The following is a 16653-nucleotide window of genomic DNA, read 5'->3' on the forward strand; positions in this document are numbered from 1 at the left end:
AATTCCAAATGGTTTTTGACAGTCATAACTCTTATGCAAACCTATTTCATTTTAGTAGCTGAACATCAATTCATACCATAATGAAAAGCAAATCTTCAAAGTTGTCTCTCTCTCCTCCCTAGCATTTAATACAAATCAATGACACAACGTGACCACTATCACAACATCTCTCTGTGCAGATCATTTTCTTAGTTAGCTTCACACATTTAACCAACAATACTAAGATACTAAAATCACTTTGCCGCTTTTTTTTTCATTTATCAAGACTGAGTCTCCCTCTGACTTTCAGTCAGTATGTAAATTAGATATTACTGGCTGAATGTGGACTGATTTGAGGGCAATAGTTAAATGTAAAATAGCATATATTGCATTTAAGTTTAGTGATCTAAGATGAGCAGTAGAATTTTTGAGTACATGTATCACAGATGGTGTGGTATATTTCAATAGGTCTCCTGTTAAAAACTGTAAATTTCACTCAAGCTCAGTAAAACATTTTGCATATATAAACTGACCCCTGATTGTGTGCTGACACTTGTAATAGCGCAGCAATCCCATGGATCTTTCAATTTTGTTTGGCAAAGTGCTCTTTACTGTATGATTCACTCTCTCTCTCTCTCGAGGCATATAAAGGTTTAACTGGAGCTCCAGGATACACTGCTCACGGTCAGGAATTCATCAACAGCCAGGGAGCCTCTTTGTTACTCCTTCATTATCTGGGCTTATGAAAAGAGCTGTTAATTCAGTGAGCAGCACCCTCACCTCTGTCCCAGTGCTGCTGGAGTGATCATCCTGATTTCTCCCACACTTGCACTGTTCTAAGTCTGCAATAACTCCAGTGACATCATCAGTAAAACTGGTCTTTGTGAAAGGAAAATGAAGCCCTTTATCTTTCTGAGAGTAGTGTTCTTTTTTACTGTAAAGTAAGTGCTTTTTCTGTATAGAAGCTATTAAAAATGTCAGAGTGCATTTTGCAAGGCCAGAAACATTTTACTTTTATGACCAAGTTCCAGTTTGAATAATTACAAGAACCAGCTAAAAATACGTCTTCAACTAAAAGGGGCAACATTTTCATGCAAATGTTTTCCTTCCATGCTACATTTTCCCCACTGTGTCAAACACACATTTGCTCTTTTCTTTCTTTCTTAAATGTCTATATGCTCTTTAGCAAATATTGCATTTCATTCTGGAGGTGACTGCATTACACAGTGGATAAAAGAGACTCTTTTATAAATAGTAAAGTTAATTATTTCTTATTTCTTCATTTCCACCAAGATTAGCTGTTATAAATAAATACATTTACAGTCATCAAATACTACTGTCTAATTTCCCACTAGATTCATTCTCTATGATTCTTTTTCATAAAATCAGACTCAGCTTTTTTATAAAAAGAGGTCACATGATTTTTAATTCCACTAGGATTATGTCTTTGGGTCAAAGCATAATTGCCTACAATAAATAGAAGCATAAAAGAGAGACTTGGAAGTGCAGAGACAATATGCTGGACCCGTTTAAAAGACAGCTGGTGTCCCAATTCACTGATAGCAATGCTGGAGGGTATTTGTTTTCCCCTGCTATGTGAAAATTCAATTTCCTTTGAACTAGAGTGAAATCGTATTTTTATCGATTAAAAGGAACAAAAAAAGCAGACAGGTACCAAATTTTGTGGATATCACACAGAGCATCTCTGGCCTTGCATATGGCATACTACTGCTTTAACTAAAATACTGTTGGTCTTAATTTCTTTAGACAGCAGCCAGATCTAGGGAGCCAAGTGTGTATCTGTGGGAAGACCAGTGGAGAAACAATTCCAAATCTTTACATTTAGTTAGCCTCAGGCTCTAACTATTATTCAGTAGAGCAGCTTGGCAGGAAAGGTATAGAATGTTTTGTAAGGTAAGAAAGGGTCTCCATTCCCCACCCTGGTACCAGATGGAACTAATGAACTACAATTAATATAACATTTACTTCATTCACAGATGAACTAACAGACTGAAAACTACAGGGGATGTGTGCTCAGTATTGCTCTGAAAAGGAGGTGCAAAGAGAGCTTTTAAATACCAATAGTTGTGTGCTAAGTAACCTCTGCACCTCCCTTACCAGCAATAAATTCTCCTGAGTTGCTGTAGCCACCTGCCAGTCCCTAAACCACCACCAAGAAGCTCTTCCAAATGTCAGTCGCCTTTGCAGTGGCTCCCAGACACACATCTGGCACTGACTGTAGGTGCTCTGCACAATTGACTTTCTGATCCCTCAAGGTTATTCACATGAGGGGAGTAAATGCCTATTCAATCAGCCACAGAGCAGCTGTGAACAGCTGGAACCATGAAGAACAGCCTGCCAGAGCTGGATCCTCTCCATTCAGGTATTCTACCACTGTGGCAGCACCTGACCCTCTGCAAGGCAGGGGAAGGTGATGGAGATCCAAGAACCCCACCAGTGTGGGGCAGCTGCCCCCCTTGGCTGCTACCCCAGCCCTGGGGAGGGCATGGGGCATGTGGGGCCCGAGGCAGCAACACCACAAGGATTTACTGCCCTTCCTGAGGCCCCAGCCTGGCCACTGGGAGCACTCTTGTTAACAGCAGCAGGAAACATTTGGAACAGTAACATCCAGGACTAAAAACTGCTCACAACCGACGGGAAAGGTAATTTACTCCCGGACAGCAGACGCCAAAAAAGGTTAGTCACAGAGACACAGGTCTGCACAGGCACTGTAAATACAGCCCAGCATCAGCTTAAGGTATCTTACTCCTTTGCAAAAAGAGTTTCTCTTCTAAGATTTCCTCCAGTGGGTTCACTGCTCTGCCCTTTATCCATCGTCTCATGGGGAACACCGGGAAGTGTTCAGCAGTCACACCCCAGTCCATGGGCAAGTCTGACCCAGCTGCAGCTCTGCATGTCCCAGAGGGTGAGATTACAATGCCAGCAGAGTGCCACAGAGAAAGTAAATTCTGTCCCCACCAATACTGCCAAATTACCAACCTACTGGCGTGCTAAAGGCTTACAAAGTGTGTCCCTAAACAAACACATCTCAGTGCAGACACCTGTAACAAAGAAAAGGCATTGCCACTAATAATTAGCTTTTCCCCCTTCTCTTAAAAAAGAAAATGAAAATTCAGTGAAAAACAGTCTGTGTCCAAACAATGTTCTAAGAACTTAGAAGACCAAGTGTTAATGTGCCAATGGGAGGAATGAAATCCGTAAGAAAAGGCAGCCAACTAGAACTGCCAACCACACTCACACACTTAAGTCCACAATTCTGTTGTCTTGACTCTTCCATCTGGGTTTAGTCATACAGAACAAGAACAAAGCAATTTCAGCCTTTTCTAAACTCAATTTTTGTACTGGAAGGATTCCAGGTAACTTTGGACAGTAATCTCACTGCAGTGAGAAATGTCAGGACTTTTCTATATCCAAGTGAACTCTAATACACCTTGGATGGTTGTAGGACTTCTGTATAACAATTAAAAGCTTCCCAATATTGTTCACTGTAACTGGATCTATGGAAAAATACTTCACAGCTATTCCAGCACTTGCTATCTGACAAAACTTCTTTTTTGGTACCTCTCTCATTCATTTTTCCCTGTCACCTTTTACCTCTGACCCAAAGTAGAATTAAATTTCAGACCTAGTTTTATGTTGCTAGAAACAAGAAGTTCTTAAGAACCAGGATGGCAACCAGAATGAAAAGAGTATGACAAAGCATTTGAACTTTTTGCTGTGGTAAGAACAAATTGCCTCTGTCATGCCTTTACCAAAACCTTCAACTAAGTACAATAGCAAATACCTGTTAGATGATACAACATGTAACAAGATATTTAACCTCTATTTACCTCACCTTCCTTTGCTAACCAAGAGCTAAATGTCTAGGTGACTCATCCAGAACATCTTTAGTCAACTGAGAAGGGGTGGAAAATTTGCTTCACCCATCTTTAGATGACTCTTTCAGAAAAATGCTTTTTAAAGATGCTTGCTGAAAACTGCCTGAAGGGAGGTGAGTAAATTCTCTAAACCAAATGTGTACCCTCTACACTTCCAAAGTGACACACTGAAAGTCTACCTGCATTAGAGATTTTTCATCTCATACTTACGTCACTTCAACAAACTTCTCCAGATTTTATATTTAATGTGTTAAGAATTCAAATTCATTTAGTTAGCTATGTTTAATGCAAGCCTTTGGTTTTCATCAGCTCTTACCTGCAGTAGCTACTGCCTTTTACATTAGCATTCTGTGTCAGGAAGCTGCACCCTATGACATTAAGGGTCTAAAAGTTTTATGACTGTATTCTGTAGCATTAAAATCAAAGAACCCAAATCAATGTTACAGATCACAGAATGCTTCATTGGGACTTTCTCACCATTAAAAAAACATGTCCTATGATCTATGTTGTAAATACACACTCAATCAATTTTTAAAACATATATTACTTTAAGTGTGTAGTGATGGTAATGGGAATGGCAAGGATGTCATGAGATATTCCTGCCCAAATGCCTCCCCTGAGTGGAAGATGTTTTATTGAACTGATATGTGAAACTATCAAAATAGTCATTACAAATACAGATACACACAGTTTGTTAGTTACAGCCAGACTTTTGTAGAACTGATGACTAAATTTATCGCCACTAAAAATGTTAAAAACTCATTCTGGAAGGCCAGTACTTCTATAATCCATAATGGTTCAGATCACATGATAAGATACAATTTATCTTCATATAATCTTCCACGCAGTGGCTTAAAAATATATTTTCCTTTGATAGATAAGGTAACGGTTCAGCAGAATTCTAACTTTCTCCTGAAAATTTATTCAAGCAATAATCAAGATCAGGCTGTTCTATTAGCCTTGATATTACATGTGATTACAGGTGATTTTTTAAGAATCAGATAAGAAAGCAGAAAAGAAAACCCAGCCCATAAGCCAGTCTGAATAAAAACACACCATACCATTTTGAATTCTCCTCTTCTGCTGCCAGGCACAGACATGTAAGAAATGAAAGCATGAGTGAAATACAGGGTGGGAAAGGCTGCTGATCCAACTGTTTAGCATTCAAAGGGCACGAAACAAAGAAGTGAAAAGGGTCTGAAGTTACTGCATGCACCTGCAGCTCACTTGGTACTGCACAGTGCTAGGCTGATACAACTTCTTAAACTAACATTTTAGGGTAATGTGGAGTTCAATTGTACTTAATTGTACTCCACTTTAAGTGGAGAGGGCTCCTCTAGGAATTAGAAGAATCAATTACTGCAGATTAAGCGCAGCAGATATAACTTTTGTGTGAACGTTTAATTTGAAACCAATAGGTTTGGGCCTAGGTAAAAAAGCATGCACTTTGTAACTCTGACTTTAAATAGTATTTTCTCAGAAAATTTTTCACTGAGATTCTCTATCACACTGCCTTCCTACCCACTCCTTTCTTTTAGTTATTACTACTACTACCATGTTATAATGTTAAGACACCTGCAACACCAGCAATCATGCAGAACTTCATAATCCTGTTCAGGAAAAACAGCACAAGAAATTTAGACAAATGTTACCAGAAGAAAATCTCTGCTTCTTCAACTAATGTAAACATCCTACAGTAGTGTTTCCAGTTCTGCTTTCAGAAGAAAATAGAAATTGGTTGGAAAAAAAAACTCAAGACGCCTAAATTATGCAGGGAATTGTTTCATTTTCAGATGGAATACAGGCTATTTGGTCAGGGAGGTGCTTTGGAAAATGTTTTTCCCTATACTTGTGCCATGTCCATTGATAACAAATAGTAGTTACTGATGATCAAGAAATGCAAATAGGAATAAAACACTGGCAAAACTTATCTGGCAGCTCTCAAATTTCATAGAAGGAATTGAAACATCTTTCTGGCTTAGACCAGAGTTCCTGATGCAGCATCCCATGTATCAATCCTGTCTGTGAACAAAAGTGCAACACAACGTCTGACCTCCTGACTTTGGTGGGGGATGTGCATGTTGAAAAGCAGATTAGAGATCGGCTGTTCAGGCCAGGCTTGGATTTACAGGGATTTGGTGGCAGTGAGAAGAGGGGAATAAGGTGGTAATGGCTGGCTGAGAAAGCTGTAACACCACTCAATTCACAGTGCAGGTGAAGAGAAATTTGCAGCACATAGCAAGAATGGCTTTCCTGCCTTTTTTAAAACAAAAAGTTTGCATCAGGATCTATTAATGCCATCTGGGCACCACCAAAAAGGCTTCCGAGCTTACAGTTCACCAGGCTGAGTAAGAAGAATTGCAGCCTGTTGTAGATTATTTACATGGGGATTTATACAGTTAATTTCTTTCCTCTCATGCTAAAAGATCACTCATAGCAGCTCAGAAATGTCTAATGAAAAGAGAAGTAGTGTATCTGATTCCAGTCATGCTGTTCTAAGAGAATTAATCGGAGTCGTCATTACCTTAAACACTTCCATTCAGAGTGGGTTTTATGATGAGCTCAAGAAAAGTAAATGCTGTTTCAAATAGGTACCTCTATATATTAAATCAAATAAATGAATGATAAAGTGCTGGCACTTTTTGGCTGTAATCCTGTTATTGCTTAGAGCCATTTCTAATGCAAATGAAGAATGATGTACCAGAGCTATTTAGCAATTTTCTTTGATGGGCAATGTTAACTGCTGGGAGGTGGCAGGAAAGCAACTCCTTGAATATGGAGTGCTCCAACATGTCTTGTAATATTCCTTCCCAAATCTAATGATCACCCCTCCCTCCTGCAATGTGTTCTCTTTAAACAAGGCTCTACTGAGCAATAGAAGCCTATCTTTGCACAGAGGCCAAGACACAACAGCTAGGTCTGGTCATACAACATTTCAGGAAACATAGAATTTCTAGTAAATTCTTTTAAGAAATCCCAGTTCTCTCTTTCTGCCTGTAAAAATGCACTTGGTCATCACTTGGTCACCCAGGACTCCCTCCCAGTTAAGCATGACCTTGCACAGGTAAGAATAAACACTTATGCCTTGTGAATGTCAGGGTAGTGCACCAGAGACAACTAGGAACCCTGACTGAAGGATACTTTCATAGCTCTGCCACAGAGTTGCAGGATGATACCTCTGTGCAACTTGAAAAATGACTCCCTGCATGAGTTTTACAATCAGGAAAATGGGAAAATTAAAGCTGATTTAACATCCTGCAGTGCTTTAAGGTCTGTGGATGATACGCGCTATGAAATGCTAAATAATATTAATGAAACCTAACACTGACTTCAATCTTGGGAAGAAAGATGGGCTTGGGAACTGTCCCTCTATTTAATAAAACATTACATAAGGCCAGTAGGAGGTTGTTGTCAAGAAGAGCGTACATACCAAATGTGGTAGATTATATGGCTACTGTAAATTCAAGCATAGAAAACTTCTTCAGAGACCGCAAACTATCGGGACCATGTGAAATGGTGCATAAACATCAGCTTTAAAATGGAACAGCATGTTCTCTCTTCAGGATATATATGGGGAAACAATAAGCCACATCTAGCCTCAGTTTCTTGGGCTTCATTGATGTCTGTGTCATAAATATGAGGCACTGACTGGAAACCCCAAGCTAGTGGGATGCAACATTGCTGGCTGCAGCCCAGCTTCCAGATGTTCAGACCCAGAAACACAACATCAGGAGTGAAGTGCCACAGAGGGTGGCAGGAAAGAAAGACCAGACCCCCCCAACTGCACAGTGACCTCAGCACGCCGAACAGCCACCCTGACTGTGCTGTCACACTGCAGGTGTGGTCCAATGGAGACAGTGCCCCTGGGGCACTCGGAGACACTCAAACGTACCTTCCCCAGCCTCAGCACACACTGCCACATATGTGGGGGGAAAAGTATTTACACTGCAGTGTCCTAGGGAAGTATGAGACATCCTGAAGTGAATGAAAAGATCAATAAAGCCATTTCCACTAGGACAACAGGTCTGGAAAACTGGGCAGATCTTGCTGAAGAAAATGGGCAAGAACAAAAACAACAACTCAGAAAGATGTTTTCCAGTCACGCTGACCAGGCTTGAAGGATTCTAACCAGCATTTTTGCAGCACTACATTTTTGCTGAGACTTTTCCTTCTGAAGAATGACTTCGGAAATGGAGAAGCAGAGCTTGCTGAGATCCATATGTTGCAGTGAGAAGAGCTGTAACTCTGAGCATTTTCCACAAGACTGGGCAGGGCAATCTGTCCTCAAAGGGCATATTTACAGGAAATCATCAAAGATAAATTTGTGGTTTCCATGTTCCTGATTGGAGCAGATGATTGGTACTGCAGGTCCTCAGGTTTCCTGCTGTTTTCAATACTTTGCACTTTAAACCTGTCTTACAACCGACTTTGGTCTTTTTTTTATTTATTAAAAAACACTTCCATCCATTTAACTAGGTGATGCTTTCAGAGCCCTTTGAAGTTGTAAAGCACTGCAAATTTAGCAACTGTTCTTAATAATCACTTGGACAAATGGATGCAGAAAATTGAATATTGATGGAAGGAGTTTATGTTCTTTGCAGTCAAATATTTCCTCACTCGTTTCATGCAAAATTGCTTGGCCAAACAGATTTTCCCAAGGCTCTCTCAATAATGAATGTAACTTTCTTTTGTTTCTGGCTCTTCTCTGAACCCATCAGGAAAGGGTAAAGCCTAATGACACAGGTCTGTTGCCTCCTGTAACCCTCTGGGACTGTTTTCTCTAATGTGATTGTTTGAAAATCAGCAGTTTTCTGCCAGGAAATAAAATAAGCCACTTTCCTTCCAAGTAACACTGAAAAAATCTGAATGCCACAGAGCCTGCTCACTCATGCAACATTAATTTTTAAAAGAATCAATTTTGTAATCTTTCAATTATGGTTTATTATAATGATAATAATCACTGTAAAATCAAGGTTTTTTCCACTGCTAGTGCTGGTGGCTGTCATCAAACCACTTTCAGCAATGCTGAAAACACCTGGACTAATAAACCAGGCATAATTTATTTATACTTTTGTTTTACTTATTTAGAAATGTATTAAGCATCAATTCCCTTAGCAGTTGGTGATGGTACAAAAACTAAAAGCAAATAAATTATAACTATCGACCTAAAAGTCACTGCCAGGCTGGCTATCTTGTACATTTATAATAGAAAAGTGCGAACAAAAAGCAAAGCACATGCACTCTGCTCATTGCCAGCACATGAATAGAGACTCTGTGTGAACACTCCTGTGCTGGGAGCCCACAGAAAGGCTGCCCAGCCCCAGATCCCTTTGCTTTTCACTTGGACTTCACACTGTGCTGGGTGGCTTGAGAGCAGTTGTGAAAGTTTCTATATTCACATATATAAAAAATTGCCTTATAACAGCTTTAAGCCTTAATCAATGCTCACATATACAGAGCTACATACCTGTGTGACAGGGAACATGCACTGTTCATACAGCAGGTCAGGCCAGGGCTTAGCATTTAACAGCAGGAGCACAATGGGTTTATATTATGTTCACATTTTACAATAAAAAGTGTACAGAAAAATCACTTGTTTCTGATCAAAATCTGAGCTCCCTGCTGTTTTAATTCCTGTAACCAACAATCATCAATAAATAATCACGCACAGCTTCTACGCCCCACTGTGATATTTTGGGTTTGTTTTAAGAACTGGATGTACTGAGTCGAGATCTGCAGTTCTAGACCTGCAGACTTTCAGGTGCTCTGCACCAGGATTCAAGTGAATGAGGAAGCACAAGGGCAAGGGCAAGGGCACAGAGGGAAAAGCTGCTCTTCATCAGATACCTTGCAGGTCTGTAAGCTGTTTTAAAAGAGATTGTGTTGAAAATGGGAGGTGTGTTCAAGGCAATATGTTTTACAATAAAAGGACAAAAGGCTGAAAGAAGAAAGCTGTATGGATGACATAGTTACAAACAATGAGGCAGAAATAAAAGAGGAAAAAATGTCCAAAATATCTGTGAAAATTTCAGAAAAGGAAAAAATATTTAAAGAAAAGAAAGGAACATGTAATAGAGAAACAAGTATCCCATTGGGAAGCATGCAGCCAGCAGGTTGACAGCGATGATCCTCCCACTTTCCTTAGCCCTAGCGAGGCACATCAGAAATACTGTCACCAGTTCTGGCCCCCTCAGCATAAGAAAGACAAGGAACTGCTGGAGAAGGTCCAGCAGAGGTCACACAGACAATGAGGGGTCTGGAGCATCTCTCTTGTGAGGAGAGACCGTGGGAGCTGGGCCAGTTTAGTCTGGACAAGAGCACGCTGAGAGGGGATCTCATTAACAATATAAATATCTCAAAGGTGGGCGACTCTTTTTCAGTGGAGCCCAGCAACAGGACAGAGGAAGGGGCAATGGCCATAAACTGAGACAAAAGAAGTTTCATATTAACGTGAGGCAGGAGTTCTTTACACTGTGGGTGGCAGAGCCCTGGAACAGCTGCCCAGGGAGGTCACGGATCCTCCATCACCGGAGCCATTGCACACGCATGCTGTGTAACCTGCTCTGGTGCCCCTGCCTTGGCAAGGGGCAGGACAGGATGATCTCCAGGGCAACCTCCCAACACCAACAATCCTGTGATTCTGGGATCAGAAAGTGTAAGAGAAGCATGCAGAAGAAAGAGTTTGTGAGCAAAACGCAGCAACAACATTACAGCTTGTGATTAGAGTTAGTGAATCCAAATGGAAGAGTCTGAGACAGGTGTAAGAGAAGGCTTGAAAGTTGAAATTATTTGGGACCAGGCCTCAAGACTCACAGACAAGGTGTGCCTTAGTATATACTGAGCTGTCCAGGCATTCAAACAGAGCCTCAGACAGTAACCCTAAAATATTCCAAACACCCTAAAACCATGTACACTGTGGCTCACAAACTCAACCCACCACTGAGCTCACTGGAACATAAATTAATTAAATATCATGCAATTATACCAAAGAGATTTTCTATTGATGTAATTTCGTGTAATACCTAGTAAAAGCAATACAATTATACTTTGTAACTGCTTAATTAATATCTCTTAATTCTGTTCTGGAGTGAAATGGATTAGATTATATAACTCCCACCTCCATGAATTTGGCATTTAAAGGTAACGTACAAAAAATTATGTTTAAAAAATATGCAAAATATTGAAAAGTAGAGGACAATCTTGCTGCATCCTTAAAATTCAGTGTAGTATGATCTGTATATAAAAACACCAAAATGTCTTAATTCTAATTAGTCTTCTTTCCATTAAGATAATTTGGGAGCTCTATCTATGCATTCCTGAACTAAATATTCTTCACTCGGAGCTTAGTATCCTAACACACAAAATGAGAGATTTCTCTATCCATGCCATAGCCCAGTTTTGCTATTTCTTCTTGCATGTTCCACCTCTGGATACAATAGAAAAGAAACTTGCTCACCTGCCTGCCAATGCTTTGATTCAGTATTGCAGACAATACTGAATCAAAATTGCCACAGATGGTAGGTGATGTACCTGTTTGACATTTCTCATTCACCCAAAGAGAGACAGTATTCTACTGACTGACTTGGTGTCAAGCTGCCTTCATTTTTCCAATGCTTCAAACCTGAAGAAACTAAATTTATTTTTAAATTTATGTTCACCATAGTCATGTTGCACATTTGACTCCCTCTGATAACTTAGTTTCAAAAATGTTCTTTGTGAAGACTACCTGTAGCATTTGATAAAGAAGACCATGCAAGTATTGGTCTTAAAACAGTAATTTGACATGGAGAGTGGACACAGTACCAAGGCATGCCAAGCTACAATTCTGTGCAAAATTTTCTCTTTATGGGAAGTGCAAAAGTAATGTAAAATGTAATTAGATATAATCTTTCCTGTTTTCATTAGCTATTAACTTTATGCAAAGATAAACTAAAGCATAATGAGTCCTTTCATTATCACATAATTGTTATTTTAATGGTTGCATTACGAGCAATAGAATACTATACATCCACCTCTCATATTAGTGGGCAATTACTTTGAAACTTCATATTATAATCCACCCACAAAGACCAATGTATTAATGCCACAGTTTCAGAGTAATGATGACCATGGTTTTGAAATCAGTATGATAGCCTCAAGGAAAATGTAAAGTAATAATGAAGAAAATGTTTCTATTACTTGCCAGTCTCAGGCCTGGAATGCAGACCAAAGAAGTTTAAGGAAAACACGTGGAGCTTCTCTTGCTTGTGCTACCCTGAAACAGATCAAATTTATATGACACCAGTGGTGATTATTTCAAAAACAAAGGAAAACTACCAAGTGATCCAAAATTAGGAGCTTGGAAGGGAAACTGGAATAAGTCTTCCCTCAATGTATGATTTCCAAGTACCATCCTAAACCATACCCAGAAATAGTGCCTGAAATCCTATGTTTCCCACTGATAAATACTGACCTGGCTTTAGCTACTCCTCCATTGCCTTCCTTCTAACCAAGCAAAGCAGTGCAGCTTGGCAGGAAGTGATTGGACAGATCTAAGCAGGACATAAAGCTTGAGGATACCCTGGGGTGTCCTCTGTAAAGTTAAACCAAGTGTCATATCCAAAAGGCACTCCATGAGCAAGGCTCAAAATATCTCTAGGAGTGTGAAGGGATGGGATGTCACTGCAGCTGAGAGTCCCTGGCACATTCTGTACAGGGAAGCCGAAATCCAGCTCTCCTGGACACTGTGCATTCTTGGAAGGGGAGGTAAAGGCAATTTCAGACCATGAAATTAGCCCCAAGGAGTTAAGGACCACTGCTTGCTTCTTCTCCCAAACACAAAACATATTTCAACAGTGTCATCACTTATATAAAATCAGAGCAGCACAAACAGAGCGAGCGAAAATCCACAACCACTGAGCTCTGGCAAAGACACAATTCTCCCTTGATAAAAGAAAAAGCTACACATGACCAGCACTAGTCACATTTCCTAAAGGGCTAGAAAGGTGTATAAAGAATGCTGAAATAGATGGACAGCGAATATTGATAATATATGAAATAATAGTTGAAAAAAAAAAAGGAAACTAAAAATCTTCTTTACAGGAATACTGCTTTGCACATACTCTTTACATTATTTTCTTTTCCTGGTATTTTGATTGATTTTAAAATGTCAAGAGACTACTGCTGATTTCATATAGAAGGAAATGTGGTAACATTACCATGTTTGGCTGAAAACAGGTTATAGGGCAGCAGAAATCCGTTCCATACTGCACTTCCTGACCATTCCAACCCCGAATTAGGGTTGTATGAGATTGAAATGCCTTCATGGTAAGCATACAACATTCAAAAAGCCCTATGGGCATGAATTTCTGCACAGCAATAGCTTCTGCTTTCCCCTAGTGTCCTTTTCTCTCAGAGAAGTCAGACTGTAAAAAGGGGACAAATATCCTTTGCCTCACAAAGGCATTTTGAGACTTAAGTGATACCTGCAACATTTTTCAGAAATGTTCTCATGACAAATATTTAGGACACTTTTTGGAGACAGAAGTACCAGAAAACCTAATGAATTTATTCAAGAAAAATTCTGAAACATACGGAGAGCAAACTGAACACAGAGCACATATTTCTGACATTTATCTTTGTTTTTATTGTTAAGATAAAAGCATGCTGTTTGTTTTTTAGAATTTCATCTGCTCTTTCCTTTCTCTGACTTTTCCTACACTAGTGACATCATCTGCAGCAATTTTTAAAGCTTTGCAGAAAATCCTGTGCTCTGAAAGTTTTAATGAATCATGTAGGGAATGTTATTAGGCAGGGAGTTTATGCCCCAATTCTGTAACCTGTAGGACTAGAGCAGAGAGGATATGCATGCTGGGACGACTTGATTTAAATAAAAAAAAAAAAAAAAAAAAAAAGAACTCTCTAAATTTAAGGATGGGATACCAACAAGAAACTTGTAAAGAAAAAATATGAGCAGTTAAAAGCCTTTTCTTCTAGTGCAATTGCATGTTTACTCAATTCTAATGCACCAGACAGGGCTGCTCAGGTTCTGAGTGGGGTCTCTGGTAAGTGGTCCCAACTGTACTGAATGCTCTCACAATCAGGAACTGCTTACAAAATCTTGAAAATAGAACAGCTGAATCTTTGAACATCTATATAAAAAATTATTTCCCTTCAAACACAAAGTAAGCTCCATGCTGGTCAATATCTGAGACTTCATACAAACTGTTTGAAGACGTAAGATTGAAGATTCATAATAAATCCCCACTCAGTGTTATGTTTTTTCCAGACTGTTGAAAGTTCCAGAACCTGCTGAAGATGTGAGTCTCTGAGAAAAATTGTACACGCTGCTCTTGTGCACATCACTCTTTAAATGCAGAGTTGCCTCATGGTTAAAAGCTCAGAGAAGTTGAGCATCACAGGAATATTGTAGGAGTGATTGTTTTCTAAACACAAGTTGTAGCATATCCCAATAGCACATCAGGCTCCCCAAGAAGCCCTGTTATGAATCCTGAGTCACCTTCAAAGGCATGTGCTATAGATCCACATATTTGAACAGTTTCACTGTCCTGAAATTGCAGCCTAAATTCTTTATGTGGGATAACAGACACAGAAATAAAAAAATGTAGAACATCTGCTTTGTTTTCATGTGGGTAAAAATGCATATTGAAGATGTGCACAAGCAAGCACCTAGGTAACAATGAGTTTTAAATTAAAATAGTGAGTCACAAAAATTCCCATTTCCCCTTAGTTTTCCTCCTACCTATGGGGTCTCACACAGGCTTGACTTCTTACTAATTAAATTTCCCATGCAGAATTTGTTTACTAATCTTTCTACATTTTAAGACAAAATACTTGAACATAAGTTCAGGTAAACTTTTTCTACTTTCAGAGAGATTTTCTTTTGCTGTGTTGTTTACTTGTACAAAGCTTTGAGATGACAATCTCTTCTAAATATCATTCTGTGAGATATGTATAAGAGTTCTTATACACCTTTTCTTATAAAAGCAGTTTCTAATAAATTTGACTAGCTAGTGGGTGGATAGATGTACAAAAAGCAAGAAATCCAAAGCAAGAAATTACTGTAGAGTCTTATTCCCTGTCTCATAAAGTTGCTATCCTCACTTGAGCAGCGGCTCTGCAGCACAAACCTTCCAGTGCATCTCATGCAGTTTGATTGCAGTATTTTATTTTACTTAGCAGTAAAAATTCAGCTCAGAGCTATTTAGGGAGCTTCCATTAGAAACCCCACAGTTACCAGCAACCAAGAGGTATCACACTTAAGCAATAGCAACATTACATTTATCTTCTAATCTGTTTAATATCTCTTAGAAAAGAATTGCTGTGTGACAACAGGTAATAAGTATATACTTCAATAGTAATCACTCTGTGTTTTTTCAAGACAATGACTTCACCTAGCAGCAAGGCTGAATTTTAAAAAATAGATTTATTTACCTTTCTTTTTTTAAGTCTAGACTTTAAAAAAACCCAATTATTTCTATTCCTTCAAAATTTTAAACTCCTTTAGGAACATCAAGATCTATTTTATACACTGCGATCTGAGAATTGAAAACTTGAACTATGGGAGATGAACACCAAAGGCTTCATTCAAAATCTATGCTTCTGCTAATTTATCTCTCCAATACTTTTTTCCTTTGCAACCATAAAATATTCTCACCACCAGCAGCAAAACTGGAAGCCCTGCAATCCAGGATGCTACCAGGATTGCCAGCATGATTCACTGACTTACATCATCCTTTCCAAAGGTGGATGTTCATGGCATGTGAGAATCACAGAATCACAGGATATGCTGAGTTGGAAGGACCCTCAAGGACTGAATCCAGAATCCCATCCATATGCACAGTTCCTTCTGAGAGGTACCAGCAATTCTCTCTTAACAATAAAAGCTGCAGAGTATTTAAAGCACAGAATGAAAAAGGTGTGCATAGGGCTACACCAACCACTGTGTAAAGATTTAACATGCAGTTAACAGATCCCATGGCACTTAATGAAGATTTGATAAATTCGAAGACATAGATGGGTAAATTCAAAGAACATGTGAAAATGCACAATGATAGAGTAGATCCTGATTATATATTCCTTGTCTTTAATCATTAATTAAAAAGGAACAACTCCATGGCTATAGTCAGCAACCACTGCAGAATCAATAGGTCTCTAAGCTCACACCAATCTATATGCAGCCACAGCTTTATCACAAAATAATAGCTAATATTGATATTTTTAATAAAGTTTCACTTCACTGTGTAATTAGTGTAATGTAGTAGGAGCGGTGTTCCTTAGAAGTGCTGGTGCTTTGAGCAGCATTTACTGGCATGCTAATAAAGAATGGACTTCTTCTATTGAGTTCCATCTGCCTAATAGAGAAAAGTGTTCATCTTAATTAGGAAAATCTTCATAAAGAATATAAATGCAGTTACTAATGGGCTGCAGGGAATAAATGCAGAACACTCAGGAACAACTGGTGTTTTACCAGGAAATGGAAGAGTGGATAGAAACCCCCAAACAGTTGTTAACCATCTGGTGATTGACCACAAATAGCAATAGATGTTGAGGTTTTAAGTGTTTTATAATGAAAAATCTATTTATTTCATTAAGGTTTCATGCTTTAGACCCTTGTTTTCTCAGGTAATAAAGCAGTTTTGACTGACAATGAAACTATTTAAATCCTTTATGAATTAAGATGGACAAATCCATTAGCATTTTTTGAAGGAATTACTTCATAAAAAGAAAGAATGGAAGTACCAAGCAATAGTTCAAGATCCACTGTCAAGTACTT

At 38.9% G+C, this 16653-nt stretch overlaps 1 protein-coding gene across 9 annotated transcripts in view; it reads right to left on the reverse strand.

Annotated features, from left to right (window-relative positions):
- The window catches only part of ST6GALNAC3 (ST6 N-acetylgalactosaminide alpha-2,6-sialyltransferase 3), a 235656-nt gene that overhangs the window by 54159 nt on the left and 164844 nt on the right, over positions 1-16653 (reverse strand). The window contains exon 4 of one of the 9 annotated variants that reach the window (XM_064428589.1): positions 4940-4958. The exons of the other annotated variants lie outside the window; for them this stretch is intronic. Within the exon in view, the coding sequence (XP_064284659.1) occupies positions 4940-4958 (19 nt within the window). The remainder of the gene's footprint in view (positions 1-4939; positions 4959-16653) is intronic. 9 annotated transcript variants of the gene reach the window in all.

This window comes from Passer domesticus, chromosome 7 (genome assembly GCF_036417665.1).
Source record: "Passer domesticus isolate bPasDom1 chromosome 7, bPasDom1.hap1, whole genome shotgun sequence".
Taxonomy (NCBI): Eukaryota; Metazoa; Chordata; class Aves; order Passeriformes; family Passeridae; genus Passer; species Passer domesticus.